The 16,313-nt window shown below is 41.6% G+C and overlaps 1 protein-coding gene across 10 annotated transcripts in view; it reads left to right on the forward strand.

The window, feature by feature from the left end:
- RIMS2 (regulating synaptic membrane exocytosis 2) overlaps positions 1-16,313 on the forward strand; it is a 982,185-nt gene that overhangs the window by 798,226 nt on the left and 167,646 nt on the right. For 4 of the 10 annotated variants that reach the window (XM_077493153.1, XM_077493154.1, XM_077493150.1 and 1 more), the window contains 2 exons: positions 2,940-2,972; positions 13,801-13,907. In XM_077493153.1, coding sequence (XP_077349279.1) covers positions 2,940-2,972; positions 13,801-13,907 — 140 coding nt within the window. Of the gene's footprint in view, positions 1-2,939; positions 2,973-6,436; positions 6,485-13,800; positions 13,908-16,313 lie in introns of all 10 variants that reach the window. The other 6 variants (XM_077493146.1, XM_077493149.1, XM_077493155.1 and 3 more) reach the window with 3 other exon arrangements.

Consider the following 16,313-nt stretch of genomic DNA (forward strand, 5'->3'; position numbering starts at 1 on the left):
CATAGCATCCCTCTGGATGCTTACTGAATGTGCGGTAATACTGTATACACCGCTGAGCCAATCCTGGCAAGCGATGTATTCTATTAGAGAATACAAAGCCTGCTCGGATTGGAGTAACCACCTCTGCCAATCCGAGCAGGCTACATACGGTAGCCTGCTCTGATTGGCTTTGAGAGTCAGAGGCGCGGGCTGATGATGTTACAGCCCCTGCCAATCCGAGCAGGCTTTGTATTCTTTAATAGAATACATCGCTCGCTGTGATTGGCTTAGCGCTACTGAACATACAGCATTACCGCACATCCAGCAGGCTGACAGACTGGTCGGAAGGGGGTCGTCTTATACGGCAAGTATACCACAATCCAACATTTAAAATGGAAGATTAGGGGGTCGTCTTATCTGCCCAGCCGCCTTATACGCTGGCAAATACGGTAATACCTCCCTGAGGTATGGTATAATGGATACATATCTGCCTGTATTTCTCAGCATTGAGAACACCATTGATCAGGTAACATTGAGGACTGTAGATGCAACGATCAGCCAAGGAAACCTAATGCAACAGAAAAAAGACACTAGGATGCTTATTTCTCTTTGACATCCGAAGATGTCCAAGCCCCTATATCCAAGTGCCATCAGCACAGGACCAGAGGTCTGGTCCGAAGAGGTCTTCATGGAAGAATAGCAGCCAAAAGCCATACCTCTGACACGGAGACAAGGCTAAGTGACTCAATTATGCACAAAAACAGACGAACTGGGGTGCAGAAAATGGGCAGCAGGTACTCTGGACTGGTGAGTCACAATTCCAAATATTTGGCTGTAGCAAGAGGCAGTTTGTTCATAAAGGGCTAGAGAGCAGTACAATAATGAGTGTCTACAGGCGACAGTGAAGCATTATGGAGGTCCCTTGGAAGTTTGACGCTGCATTTCTGCAAAAACAGTTGTAGATTTGGTCAGGATCAATGGTGTCCTCAATGCTGAGAAATGCAGGCAGATACTTATCCATCATTGGCCCCAAATTTATTCTGCAGTAGTACAACTCCAAACATACAGCCAATGTTGTTAATAACTATCTTCAGTGTAAAGAAGAACAAGGAGTCCCAGAAGTGATGGTTTGTCCCGCACAGATCCCCGATCTCAACATTATCGGATCTGTCTGGGATTACATGAAGAGACAGAAGGATTTGAGGCAGCTCTGTGGTTAGTTCCTCAAGATGTTTGGAACAACCTGCCTTAAAAGTTCCTTGAAAAACTGTGTGCAAATGTACCTAGAGGAATTGATGCTGTTTTGAAGGCAAAGGGTGGTCACACCAAATATTGATTTTATTTGGATTTATCTTCTTTTCATTTACTTATTTGTTTATTTATTTTTTTACCCATTTTGTTAATTGATCAAAATAAACTATTAGTTTTTTTAATTTACATCATTTTTTCACACCTGCCCTAACCTTTTGCAAAGTACTTTGTATGTAATTATATTTTCATTGGCTGCATGCTGGTTAGTGACTATGAAACGAAGAGCCAGACAGTGAGCATTTTCTGGAGCTCAGTATTATCAGCCCATATGTCTCTTTCAGGGACACTGTCAACAAAATGTATTAAAAGCTCCCTGCTGTAGTAGCCCCTGAACATTTATCTCTTCAGAGGGTGGTGTGTCCAAACTCCGCTGTCTTGGAAAAAGCCTTCAGCTTCAATGTTTCTGGAAGTGTCAGTTGCCTGTGTCCCCTGTAGTGCACTATGGTTCCATCTGCTAGCCCTTTATCACTACAGGAGGAACCATTGAGAGCAGTAGTGAATTGGGGCCCAGCACACATGGAAGTGTATTAGACATGAGGATTGTGTGGAGGTCTGTAGCCATTAAAGACAGCAGAGTTGGGAGAGTTATTTAGGGGCCACTATTGAAAGCTTTTATTACAGTTTGTTTTTAGGCAACATTTTCTTTAAGATTTAACAAGAAAAGTAACCTTTTGTAAGTGTCACTGAATGCATTCACAGTTATGTATATTGAAAAATCCTCGTCATTTACAGATCTGGGGTACTTGTCCTATATGAAACTTTGTTGACTCCTGTACCCACTATGCCACCTTCCTTGTAAATTTCTTATGAAAAACTTTTGAAGTGTTTACATAATTTTGCCAGGTTTCCTATGTAATTCATATTTAGTATTCTTTTAAGCCCTTTCTACATCACCACCTCCAACCTCAGAATTTACTTATTTCAAGCATTTATATAGCACCATCAATGTATGCATCACCTTACATCCACAATTCTACAATCTCTGCTTTCTTGGAGCTTACAATCTAAGTTCCTTATCTCACATACATAAACATGTATATTAGGGCCAATTTAGATGGGGATCAATTAACTTACTAGTATGCCTGTGGAGTGTGATGGGAATTCCATGCATGCATTGGTGAACATGCAAACTCCATGCTGATAGTGTCCTGGCCGGGACCTCCAGTGCTGTAAGGTAGAGGTGCTAACCGCTAAACAAGGGTATTTCTCATTGCCAAGTTCTGCCCTTTCTGGGGCTTAAAAAAAATCCTGCTAATTATGGATCTTTGGGAAGTATGGCCGAACTCTGTCATAATTTGCCAAGTAAATACAATTGTTGCGCATTTGCTACATTATCTTGCAGCATTATCTTGGACAGTCTGACAGCTGCCATGGGATTGTAAGTGGTTCTTGAGTGTTTGTGAAATCAGGGGATGATTAAAGTAGATCAAGCCTACAGTTTGTTTATGTATCACATGTGCTAGAATCCTATTTTTCTGTTCTTGATTTTGATTCCTGTTCATTCTGTGTCATCTGTCTGCATAGAAGTTGTGCACTCTTTTAAAACCTGAGCTAGTTCCTTTTCCTTCAGTGTCTGTCTTTGTCTTCTCAGTCACTCACTCACTCCCATCTCCTTTGTCTCTGTCTATCATTGCATGGTGTGCTTACAGAAGACTTGGATTCGCCACGGAGACGAAACTCAGGTCTGTGTCTGCAGTCTTCACTTTTTCTTATCATTTACTGTTTCCTTTTTGTGTATGTCTCATTGCGGTCTCTGGAGATATTTCAGAATCCGCTACAGAAGCCTGTCAATCTTAGGAGGTGATGGGCAGAACATAAAGACATCATCTTCCAGTCTGCCTCTACTTTCTTTTCAGACATTGATAAATGACTTTCATTTACTGATAACTTATTGTACAGGCGGAACTGAAGTTATTTTCAGGAACCCTGCGCTATTGTTCAAATTAATGAACTTTACAGGCTTCACCTTATTACAGTGTAATTTTCTATTGAACCATCCTACTGTGGGAATAAAATAAGTGTAATATATCATCTGAGATGGTAAACATTGTTGGTAATTAAATGGGGCTCACTCCCTCCTTCCTATGCAGTCTTCTCTTAAACTTTTAATGTTCGCAACATAAAGTTGGTAAGCATAGGAACAGCTGCTATAGGGGGCAAGGTTATGCTTTATTGCGTTGGAATACCATTCAAAATGAATGGCACCAAACTATGATACGAACTTTGTGGTTAAGAGTCATAACATGCACTTTACTACAGCACATCGTTTGGAAGGGGGCCTAAAGTATATATTCTGTGACCCATTTGACCTAATAACACAGTCACAAAATATTCAGGCCTGCTCTACAGTCCATGCTTTTCTGTTAAATTGTGTAATATCAAATAACAATGAGACTGTAAATAAAGAAGAAAAGATTTGGAACTGGCCATAGAAACCAGTACACTTGCAGGTGCATAATTGCTAGTGCAAGTAAGACACAAAAAGAACATCTGACTTGTTGCTCTGGGCTCTTTCCTTCAGCCCTATAGGTTCATGAAAGGAGAAGTATCCACACATGTGTAAGGCCCTTGTTGAATCCCCAAGGGGACCCAGTGCACATATTGTTTTTATTTTTGTTTGTGCTGGCTGTAGCTCCACCCTAGGCTGAAGCCCAATTTATAGGTCTACCATGAAGGAGTTATAAGCAGCACTGAAGTTACCTCCCCCTCTTTATTCTACAGCATATAGTCCAAACTCCATGTTATCATGCACCCTTGACCTCCTCTTCAAGGGTTCTTGCACTGAAAAGAAAGTGTTACTAAGCCAAGACCCAGCTGCTATTTCAGAGGAGAGAGACTACTGTTGTAACTGTCTGCTTGTGTTGTGAATGGTGTGTTTTGTTGCAGGTTTGTGCTTTTGTGCATGTTGGCTCTCCTAGACAGCATGGTCAATCACAACAATACAAGTCAACGGTTACGATAGTACCGTATATACTCGAGTATAGGTCGATCCGAATATAAGCCGAGGCCCCCAATTTACCACAAAAAAATGGGAAAACTTATTGACTCGTGTATAAGCCGAGGGTGAGACATGCCTGTCCATCCCTGTGTGTCCGTCCATCCCTGTGTGTCCGTCCATCCCTGTGTGTCCGTCCATCCCTGTGTGTACAGCCGCCCTGTGTGTACAGCCGCCCTGTGTGTCCAGCCGCCCTGTGTGTCCAGCCTACCTGTGTCCTGAGCCTGTGTCCTTCTGCACATACGGCGGCCATGCCAGGATCGCCGTACCTCTTCTCGTCTGTGACAGACGGCGGCCATTCCACTGTTCAAAAGCCGCGCCTCCGTCTGTGATAGTCGGAACACTCAATTTCCCAGCAGTCTGTGTTCCGCCTATCACGGACATCCTCTCATCCTCGTCCGTAGTATGAGGATGAGCGGATGTCCGTGATAGGCGGACCACTGACTGCTGGGAAATTGAGTGTTCCGCCTATCACAGACAGGGAGGCGCGGCTTTTGAATAGTGGTATGGCCGCCGTCTGTCTGCACGACACGCTGATCGGGTAGACAGACGGCGGTGACTCGAGTATAAGCCGAGGGGGGCACTTTCAGCCTAAAAAAAGGGTCTGAAAATCTCGGCTTATACTCGAGTATATACGGTAATCTCTCTCCTCCAAAATAGCAGGCGGCTGGCAGTTGGGTGGGTCTGATCTCAGCAGCTCCTTCTTTACAGTACAAAGAAGATTGAAGAGGAGGTACAGGGCTGTACGATTAGACAGAGGGTAGCAGATGTTCCATCCTGACCGCTTAGGAGACGGTGGGGGTTGTACAGGCTCTGTGTCATGTCCCTTCCCCTCCTGTACTGTCAGTCAAAGCTAATTATAGATTCATCTCTTTCATCCAGCTTGGTTGGACAGCCGAAGGAGAAAGGGGCGCTGAGCTGTTTGACCATACTGCGGAGCAACCACTACACAGATTTGAATGGAATAAAGTGTTATGTACACTGGGTTCCACTGAGGATTCAACAAGGGTCTTAAACTTCTTGCAGAACTTCTTTAGCTCCTTCTAAGAGATCTTTTTAAAAAGAAAAGTGTAAGCCCCTGTACACACGGTCGGACATTCTGCCAACCAAATCCGTCGGATTTTGCCTGTCGGATCTTGTCCGAAACTGTTGCATACACACGGTCGGACTAAGTTGTTGAAAAATCCGATCATTCAGAACGTGATGACGTAATTTCGTTATGATGGGACTAGTAGCCAATAGCTTTGATGTAGGAATTTGATCTGAGCATGCGTGGCACTTGGTCCGATCAAAATTCTCTACACATGATCGGAGTATGTCCGATCGAACCAGTTGGTCGGAAAATATTTCCAACATGTTGGAAAATTGGGTCCGACGGATATTCCGACGGAATCAGTCCGATGCATACCACACACAGTCGGATTATCCGACAACACGGTCCGATAGGACACATTCCGACGGATTCTCCGACCGTGTGTACAAGGGCTTAGAGCTGTAATACTATAGTAATATAAAAAAAATTGTGACATTAATATTCGTGTACCAACCAATAATCAATTCCACAGTAGCGCAGTAGTAATATAGCAATAAAATAGAAATAAAAAAAATTCAAAGAGAAACGGCTGTTTTATTATCGGATTCTTGAAGCAGAACTGCTAAGCCCTGCTACTCTTTAGGGCAACCATAGATGGTTTAAAGCTAAAAACCTATGCATGAAAATTGGTTTGAGAAAGGTAATGCTGTAAAAACGATGGTCTATACCGGATTTCTAGGTTGTCAGGAAGCAAGGGAAAGCATGCATCTAAACAGCTGTAATCTAGAACCTACTGGTCTCAAGCCACCTGTCATTCAGCGTGCTGGAAAAACAAAGTTAGAGAGTCCATTTAGGGTGACTGAATACAAATTTGAATCTTTCAGAACTCCTTTTTATTTTATTTATCAAGTGGTACACTATTACTGTACAGGCTGAAGCATGGCAATAAATGCTTTCTCATCTATTATGTTAACGCTGACATCGGTCATGTTTGTTTGTGCCCATTGCACTTCTGTGTTGCTTTGCATGTGTCTTATTATTTTTTTTTTTATGTCATTTTTGTTTTGTTTTCCCATCATTGCTTTCATTTTTGGTATCCCATTGCATTCATCGTCTAGATTTGTTTGTAGAAGAGGGAACAGCAGAGCAAGAGAATGGGGATCCAGGTATGGGAAAAGTTAGCAGCATGCATGCTGCTTGGATAGACATTAGTAGGTTGAATCAACTGCCATTTTTATATCTGTTGAGCACTTTGAAACTTCTCCCCCTGTAGAAGCAGGTGTAATATTTTAAGACATGGATTGCAGAGCTGAGAAATGAAGGGTAAAATGTAAAAACTGGCATCCCCAAGAGATTGAATGATTTAATTCACCAGCATCTACCCAGTAATAATAGATGTTTTGGAGGACTGACCTGTTAAAACATTTTAGCAAAAGAAAAATCCCCTATGGTGGACTTTAAAGGCACGCTCAAGTAGAATTGAAAAAGATATTGAGAGTATTATAGTACAAAAAGTTATTTATTCGTAATTAAACAAGGTAGATAAAATTATGCATATAAATATGGAATGTCTGGACAGTTCATGATATTGTCACAATATTTACGAAAAAAAAAACACATATGAAGTCCTCTTGCACCCGCGTTTCGGAATACAATTTTTCTCCTTCTTCAGGGTCTATGAAGAAGAAAATATATCTATAACATAGTTGAAAAACAATAAATGTCTGGTAGTGTAGGATTACAATAGAATAAACAGTTGTAGAAAAAGTTAGCTCATACACTTATAGGTTTTCTGGTGACAAAAAAAAAAATCAACCTTATATCATATTGCGTTTAAAAACAGGAGGGATGCATATAACAGTAAAAGCTGTGTCTGTTGATTCTCTACATAGGCATCAAAGGAGTCTCTAAAGGGCTAATGATGTTTTCAAATCACCCAAGGAACCAACTCATTGCTCCCTCCACACCCCACAGAGGGGAAGTGGCCAAATCTCCTTTGTCAACACACACAGCTTTTATTGTTATATGCGTCCCTCCTGTTTTTAAATGCAATATGATGGAATGTTGAATTTTTTTTGTCACCAGAAAACCTATGTAAGTGTGTAAGCTAACTTTTTCTACTTTTCTATTTTTTCTTTTCTACTATTTATTCTATTGTTATCCTACACTACCAGACATTTATTGTTTTTCAACTATGTTATAGATATATTTTCCTCCTCACATATCCCTAAAGAAGGAGAAAAATTGTACCCCGAAACGCGTTGGATGCAAGAGGACTTCATATGTTTTTTTTTCGTAAATATTGTGACAATATCATGAACTAGATGTCTATACATTCCATATTTATATGCATAATTTTAGCTACCATGTTTATTTATGAATAAAAAGCTTTTTGTACTATAATACTCTCAATATCTTTTTCTACTTGAGTGTGCCTTTAAAGTCCACTATAGGGGATTTTTCTTTTTGCTTCTAATACTGGATGTGGCACCATATTGGCACAATATTAACGTTCTGTTTTTCTTTTTAAAATAATTTATTGTATAGTTCTGTAATCCATAGCTATTTGAAACACCTTTATTCTTCAAACGTCAGAAATGTTTTGTCATTTGGTGGCAGCCACATGACCATTGACTAGCCCAATCTCTGGGCTTGGGGAGAGATGGGAGGAATAGCCAACCAAGCAGTAGCTCTGCCCTAGTGCTCTTTGTCCATTGGCAGAGAACACTCGAAAGGCCTAGGCTTGGTCACATAACTGAAGCAGTGAGGTGATTAAAGAAGAAAAGTAAATATCCAATCTATTTTTTTTCATAATTACTGTTTGCTTGTGGGTAAAATCTGAATAACATAGCCATATGTCATTTAAATAGAAAATATGCTTTTATAACAAAATGATTTCATTGTGTTGATGCTTTGTATTCTATTAAGTGGCAGCAAAATACAAGTTGCTTCATTTTTATAATCAGGCGTATGCTAAAGAGTTTAAATAAAAATGGATGAACATGAACATTTTAGTAGATTATCCGTACAGAGGTATTAAGTATTAAAGAGGACGTAAACTTCATCTGCAAACTTTTACCTATAGGTAAGCCTATGATAAGGCTTACCTATAGGTATTGAAAATAAGTACCTGAAAATATCTCCTAAACCTGTACAGTTTAGGAGATATTTCCAGTGTATACAGCCAGTGACATCAGTAGCGCATGTGCTCTGAAGGAACGGTCCACATGCACCATTCCTTCTGAGCCCATGGCTCCCAAACGCATGCACGGGAGTGACGTCATCGTGGATCCGGCCAATCACAGCTCCGGAGCCTGCAAACCCAGAAGAAGCTCTGGGAAAGATTTTGGCTGTGACAGCGGTGCGTGGGGACTGTTGCAACAGCTTCATTTTAAGGTAAGTATTTCATAATGAGCTAGTATGCGATGCATACTAGCTCGTTATGCCTTTGTCTTGCATTTTTTCTTTTGAGAATTTTTTTCAGATGTTTACAACCTCTTTAAGGTGTCTGTATAGCCAAAACATTTTTTTGGAGTTTTGGATAGAGTAAGGAAAGGTAAAACCTACTGACAGGTTACAAAATTCTTATGTTCCTTATCGTCCAGTGAGGGACACAGTGATATACAGGCATACCCCACTTTTAAGTACACAATGGGGTTTATTTACTAAAGCTGGAAAGTGCAAAATCAGGCTCACTTCTGCATAGAAACCAATCAGCTTCTAACCCCAAATTGTTCAATTAAGCTTTGGTAATAAAACATGGACCTCATTGGTTTATATGCAGAAGTGAGTGTGATTTTGCACTTTCCAGCTTTAGTGAATAAACCCCATTGTGTACTTAAAAGTGGGGTATGCCTGTAGTGAATCACAGACGTGTGGGATATTCAAAAGGTATCCAATTTAGGGGTGGGGAACAGCCACTCAGATATCCAACAGGTGTGGAAATCTCACTAGGAGAATATTCAGAGGAACTAAGGCTGGGTTCACACTGAAACGATGCGGGAACGCCGCGAATCCGCAGCGGGTTCCCGCATCGCATGCCTCCCGGCAGCAGTTCACACTGCCCTATGCGAACTGCTGGGAGTGTCAGTGAAACATTAATGACACCCCCAGATCAGTTCGCATATCGCAGTGCGATCTGCAAACTCGGACAGGAATCGGATCGCATGGTGTGAACACCCATGCGATCCGATTCTGCTGCGGACCAAAAAAGGGTCCTGTGCGAGTTTGGTGCGGGTGCGATGTGAATTCAGCCATACTATCTGTATGGCTGAACTTGCATCGCACAGAGATCGGATGTGATTTGCACTGCAGTGCGGTGCGAATCACATCCGGTTCTCATAGCCGCAGCAGTGTGAACCCAGCCTAAAAGGCCAGAGAAAGGGCTCGTTCACGTGGCCAATTACCTCCATGTGCCTTGCAGGAGCATGTACTGCCGGCACAGGATGTCTATTGGGATGAGCGACTGCGTTGACTCAGCTGCTGCGTCCCTAGGTGAAATCTGTGCACAGCCCCCAATGCACAGAGGGTAAGTTCGAGGACAAGCACTCGTACCCACACTGATATCAAATTGATACACAGCGACTGTGTCTGTGCAGCCATGTGTCCCAATAGTCTGCCAGCAAGGAGTTGCATGCAACACCTGTGCCAGCAGAACATGCTCCCGCATTACATATGGAGATAATCGGCCATGTGAATGAGCCCAAAGCTGGGTATATGGAAATGAACAGTTATAAGGAGAGGCACCAAGAAAAATCTGTTTTTCAGGGTAGGACTGGTAGTACCAGTGGGTAGGACAGGTAGCACTAGGGGCAGACTGTTATCTGAAAGAATAATGGATCTCAGCAATAGTGGAGGACAACGCAGCAATCACAATAAGGAAACTGATGATGTGGGGGAAATTAGACCAACAGCAAAATTTGTAAACAAAAATGTTTGTAAGGTAAAGGGGCGAAGCCTAGGATACTAGGTATGTTTCAACCAGTGACCAGGTAGGGCTTGAAGCAAATGACCCTAACCCTTGAAGACAAGGGAGATCTAAATAAATCAACCCTCTGTAGAGTAATCTATAGGGAGACAGGGTAGGGGACATTCAATGTAAACAAAGAAGGGTGAATTACCAAGTCCCCTTTAAAAATGGTTTTAAACCCACAAAACAAAAAAACAAAAACCTGCAAGACAAAGGCATAATGAACTAGTATGCATTGCATACTAACTCATTCTGAAATGCTTACCTTAGATCGAAGCCCCCTCAGCAGTCCCATTACACAGCTCTGGCCGGTGACATCGCTCCCGGAGTTACTTCCAGGTATCGCGGGCCACCGGCGTTGTGACTGGCCTGAGCCGTGAAGACATCACACGCATGCATACACACGGGAGCCGCCAGTAATGGCACGCTAGCTGAAGCAACACCACGAAAGGGCCATTGCTTCAGTGCACATGTGTGGACAGGACAGGACATGCAGATAAATCTTCCCAATGGGACACAGAGGGTGAAAATAAAATGACAGGGGTTATAACCCTCCCTTACTCCATCCAAACAAAAAAGGGGGGGGGGGGGGGTTACCTTTTGTTCTACTTTGGGTAATGGTAACAGAGGTAAAATATACAGTTTTCAGTTACATGGAATACCTCTAAACCCTCCTCAACACAAGCCACTGCTCCCCGGTGGGATGAGGATAAACATGCTATCTGAAGTCACAGATAGAGAGACAATGCTTATAGTAGTGATTGGACTTGTAGTCATTATAGTGGCTGATCTTCTTTCAGAAGCTTCTAAAGACTACACTTATGGCAGGCAACATAGCCAGTAGCACAAAAAAATAATAATCCTGCAGCTATAGGGAAAGACTCCGATTTTATCATAGAGGATCAGCGATTATATAGATGCCACAGCATCCATGGGTTACCCAAAAATGAATATGTTTCTATATCAAAAAAGCTAAATAGCACCACATTTCTCCTTTTATTGCTAAAGTAGTCAGGATAAACAAGATACTTCCTTTGGTACTAAGACATGGCTGGCAGGGGATGCTACAACACTGATTTTCATTCCAACATAGCATGTGTTAGTATTGCTGGTCTCCATTGCTTTTATAAGGCATATATGTCATTATTAGCGTCAGGTTTACTTTTTTTGGTCCTGAAACCGCTGCTAAAATTTAGTACTGTATTTGAAGCATTTCATAATGGGGAAGGGAAAGGTATTTTGCATTTTAAGAAATGTGACAGTTCTTGCATGAGATGTAAGCATTTATATGTTAATTTACTTATCCTGTTTGGTTTCTTTAAAGACAATCTGCCACAAAGCTGGTGTGAGAAAACTCAGATGGAAGCTACCATACTTTGACTCTCCACCTGAATATTAGATCTAGGCCAGTGACTCTATAGGGCTAGTACATGACACTGGATTCAGAGAATAAGAGCTTCCATCTAAGTTTCACATTTCACACAGCTACTTTGAAATTTCTTTGAAGAGAACCCATGTGCTTTACAGAGAAGGACTCATCTATTTGTTGATGCAGGATTCATGACATTTCAACCCATCAGTAACTTTTAGGGGGCACCAATGGTTAAAATGTCTCTGTTTGGCTACAGAAATATTTTAAAGTGATCCAGTCACCCTCAGACAATGGAGACAGCCATATTGTGGGCTAGATCAATGAACTGTTCTGTGCTCTGGCTTTCACAATGAAATACTGGGCATGGGACACTTAATTCCACAAATATAGATTGGCTGAGTATTACTAGTTCAAGTTTAGGCTGATTTTAACATGTGGCCTAAGGTGATTATATCAACTGTTCACAACTACACTATATTGCCAAAAGTTATGGGACGCCAACCTTTACCCCGCACATGAACTTTAATGACATCCCAGTCTTAGTCCGTAGGGTTCCATATTGAGTTGGCCCAACCTTTACAGTTATAACAGCTTCAACTCTTCTAGGAAGGCTGTCCACAAGGTTTAGGAGTGTGTCTATGGGAATGTATGACCATTCTTCTAGAAACGTATTTGTGAGGTCAGGCATCCTGATGTGGGCGAGAAGGCCTGGCTCGCAGTCTCCGCTCTCATTCATCTCAAAGGTTTTCTATCAGGTTGAGGTCAGAACTCTGTGCAGGCCAATCAAGTTCCTCCACCCTAAACTCGCTCATCCATGTCTTTATGGACCTTTTTTGTGCACTGGTGCGCATTCATGTTGGAACAGGGAGGGGCCATCCCCAAACAGTTCCCATAAAGTTGGGAGCATGAAATTGTCCAAAACTGGCTTGGTATGCTGACACCTTAATAGTTCCCTTCACTGGAGCGAAGGGACCAAGCCCAACCCCTGAAAAACAACCCCACACAATAATCCCCCCTCCACCAAATGGTTTGGACCAGTGCACAAAGCAAGGTCCATAAAGACATGGATGAGTGAGTTTGGGGTGAAACTTAACAGGCCTGAACAGATTCCTGACTTCAACCTGATAGCACACCTATGGGATGAATCAGAGCAGAGACTGCGATCCAGGATTTCTTGTCCAACATCAATGCCTGACCTCACAAATGCTCTTCTGGAAGAATGGTCAAACATTCCCATAGACATACTCCTAAACCTTGTGGACAGCCTTCACAGAAGAATTGAAGCTGTTATAACAGCAAAGGGAGGGTCAACGCAATATTGAACCATATGGACTAAGACTGGCCATTAAAGTTCATATGCGTGTAAAGTCCCAATACTTTTGACAACATAATGTTTGTGTAAAGCTGGAGACCTTACAATTTCCTTTAGAGCACAATGAATTCTAGTGCACTTATGTGAACCAGCCACATAGGGAAGAAATTGATTTCTGCTTGAAATGCATATTCATGTAGTACATTTGCCAACCATGGTGAGTTGGCCTATTTCAGCATGTAGCCTTTGATCTGCATTTGTTTCTAATAAACAGATACCGTATGTTGTATATTTGCTAAGCCAGCAATATGGCTGTCTGCAGTGTTTCTGGGTGATATGATGGACTAAACAAATTTTTGCAGTTATCAAGCATCTAGGACACAACGGTTCTTTTTTTCAAACTATGCGTTGTGTTAAAGTACTTTTTTTGTGAATTGAAGCCTGCTGTGTTAAGGCAGCTTATTAATTTTGAATTGCTGGTAGAGTACCTCAAAACATGAAAAATGTACCTGCACCATTTCTTTCACTGCAGCACACTGCAATACACAAATGGTTAACATCTGTGCATTGTGTTGTACTAAAATGCACATGCATTGTGGTGTGGCTAGGTGCTTGGGGCGCTATTTAGGATTAACTTAGTTGCGAGCGTTAACATGCCTAGTGGTATAGCACGTTACTGTAATGCATCAGTAGGATTAGACCTTCAAGGATGTGATGTCAGTACGACCTAGGTCTAAAATCATGTCCACAACATTTTTGACAAATTTGCTTTGTTAAATAGAATAAAAAGTTGAGCTGGACTGATGTATTCTTATTCTATGGTTCACAGGTTCGATGGATGTAGAAGAGAGGAATCGGCAGATAAAGATGAAGATCAACAAATATAAGCAGGCGACTGGCTCAGACTCAAGGCTAGAAAAAGATTTTAATTCCAAGGTAAAGAAGAGCTTCTCAAAAATTAGGTCAGGTCAGGTTTTATTGCACGAAAATGATACAGCAGAAGAAGAGCACTTCTGCCAGGTTGATATGGTTTTCTAAGTTCCCAGTGAGAAGACTTCCCCTCACATTGCCTGATGACACAATGTTAGAGTATCACAGGGGCAGGAAGTGCAGGTAAATACCCCCGTTAGGATATGACCAAAACAACCTCACAGACCTGTCTCAGAATAGGTTTGCCATCCAGGGGTCCTGAGAACACTATGTGCTTGATTTACTAATAGCATATTGACACGTTGCAAAGATCAGTTGCTCTTTGTAAACTAGGTAAAACTTCACTTTGCAAACAGTACCCAATCACGTTCAAGGAAAATAAAATAAACAGCATTTTTGCTTGCATATGATTGGATGATGGAAGTTAGCAATTGCTAAGCGCTGGAGCAACTGGTCTTGTAGCATGCAACTGCACTTTGCAACGTGCACAGGCTATTAACCTTTAGTAAATCAACCCCTATGACTTTGTTGGTCTAGATGCTTGCTCCAGGTCATTGACTCAAAGTATTGATGCTTTGGATAAACATGACAGTCAAGCGGCTAGAATGTTTGGATGGCCAGCAACGGCAGCTTCCAATTTTTTCCCAATATAGGTTTCCTTTAACAATAACAGCCCCCACACCACCACTAACCCAACTGCATCCCCACCAAATGCACTACGAACCTCACAGCCTACCAGTGAGATAAGCCTGAAGGCCCACACAAATGCATATTGTAACAAAAGCTAACTTCCAGTGTACCTGCCACGCTATGAAATGTTTAGACCAACCAAAGGCTCTTTGTGTACAGTGTAATCAGCAGACAATACTGAGGTTGCACAAATATTGGACTTCTGGATAATGCTATGCTTTACATGGCAGGATTCCAACTGAATGTACCTACAATGGCCGGGTCTTTGCTGAACCAGAACATTTATTCAGAGATGGTACTTTTTCAGCCCTCTTATTTAGATTTTCCCGAAAGACCCCCTATCAGTACCATAGGTCAGTGTACTTTTCCATCAAAATCAATTAGTTTAATCAAAAACATTTAGTGGTTTGGCCAATTTCCCCTGCCATGTAAAATGTTGTAATATCCTTTTTCTAAACATTTAGTATGACAAGTGTTTGTGATTTAAAGGGCTTGGTATTGCCTGCTTCATGCTATGAATACATTTTGGCATTCAGGCAATGCTGAATTTTTAAAACGGAACTTTACCCATAACAACTTAATAAAGATAATGTTCTTTAGCAAGGAACATACATTCCACATTCATAATCATGCTACCAAATTGAAGGTGTGGTGTAAACTGACTCCAGCATTGTTCCTGTTTCTTCTTACTGGAAGCTGCCATTTTGCTTAGCCCAGAGCCCCTGAGCAGCAGTCAAATTTTAAGCTGTCAGCGGATCGGCCTCTACATTTTTGGCACAGTGCTGAAAAATAAAGAGCAACTGAGCATGTGCAGGGCAGGGTGAGGCAGTGGGGGTTATCTACGAAAAGGCAAATCCACTTTGCTCTACAAGTGCACTTGGAAGTGCATTTGCTCTGAATCTAAGGGGTAGATTTGAAATGAAGGGAGGCTCTGCTGATTTTATCATCCAATCATGTGCAAGCTAAAATGCTGTTTTTTAATTTTCCTTGCATGTCCCCCTCGGACCTACAGCGACTTTACCTCCAAGTGCACTTGCAGTGCAAAGTGGATTTGCCTTTCATAAATAACCCCCGTTGTATTACTGGATTTTAAACAGTATAGGCACTTATTTTTAATGTTTACATAGCTATACCTGCAAAAGGGGCCAGCCTGACGTGATCTAGCAGGATCAAATTTTCTGACTAAAGTTCCACTTTAATGTAACCCAGTTCTACAAGACTTTCTGATTTGACAATAATGGAATAAGTGATGTCACAATTATTTTCTTCCCTAGCCAAACACTATATAACAGTATTGGGTAAAAAGTTGATAGTGTTGTCTATATTTAAAATCAGAATTTTTTTCCACATAAACTGAGTGATTGATTTACTGAAAGCAAATAGGCTGATCTCTTTGAAAGGGAGGTTTCACTTTGCAAGGGAATTTGCCACAGCACCTAGTGCATGTGATGCAATTTCACTTTGCAAAATAACATCCAATCACACGCAAGGCAAAAAAAAATGTTTTTTTTCCCCACATGAATGGATGATGGCAGTCAGCAGAGCTTCACCTCATCCACTAGATTCTGGAGCTATTCTCCTTGCAAAGTGTGGCTTCCCTCGCAAAGTGAACAGTCTATCAATGCCAAAGGGTTTGGTCTTTGCACAATCCTTTTAAAGTGTTACTAAACCCAGGAGCCTGCATTCACTATATTTGGTCTCCTACAGTACACAGAACACGGA

This window comes from Lithobates pipiens, unplaced genomic scaffold (genome assembly GCF_037356315.1).
Source record: "Lithobates pipiens isolate NorthernLeopardFrog02 unplaced genomic scaffold, aLitPip1_a1.2 Scaffold_19, whole genome shotgun sequence".
Classification (NCBI taxonomy): domain Eukaryota; kingdom Metazoa; phylum Chordata; class Amphibia; order Anura; family Ranidae; genus Lithobates; species Lithobates pipiens.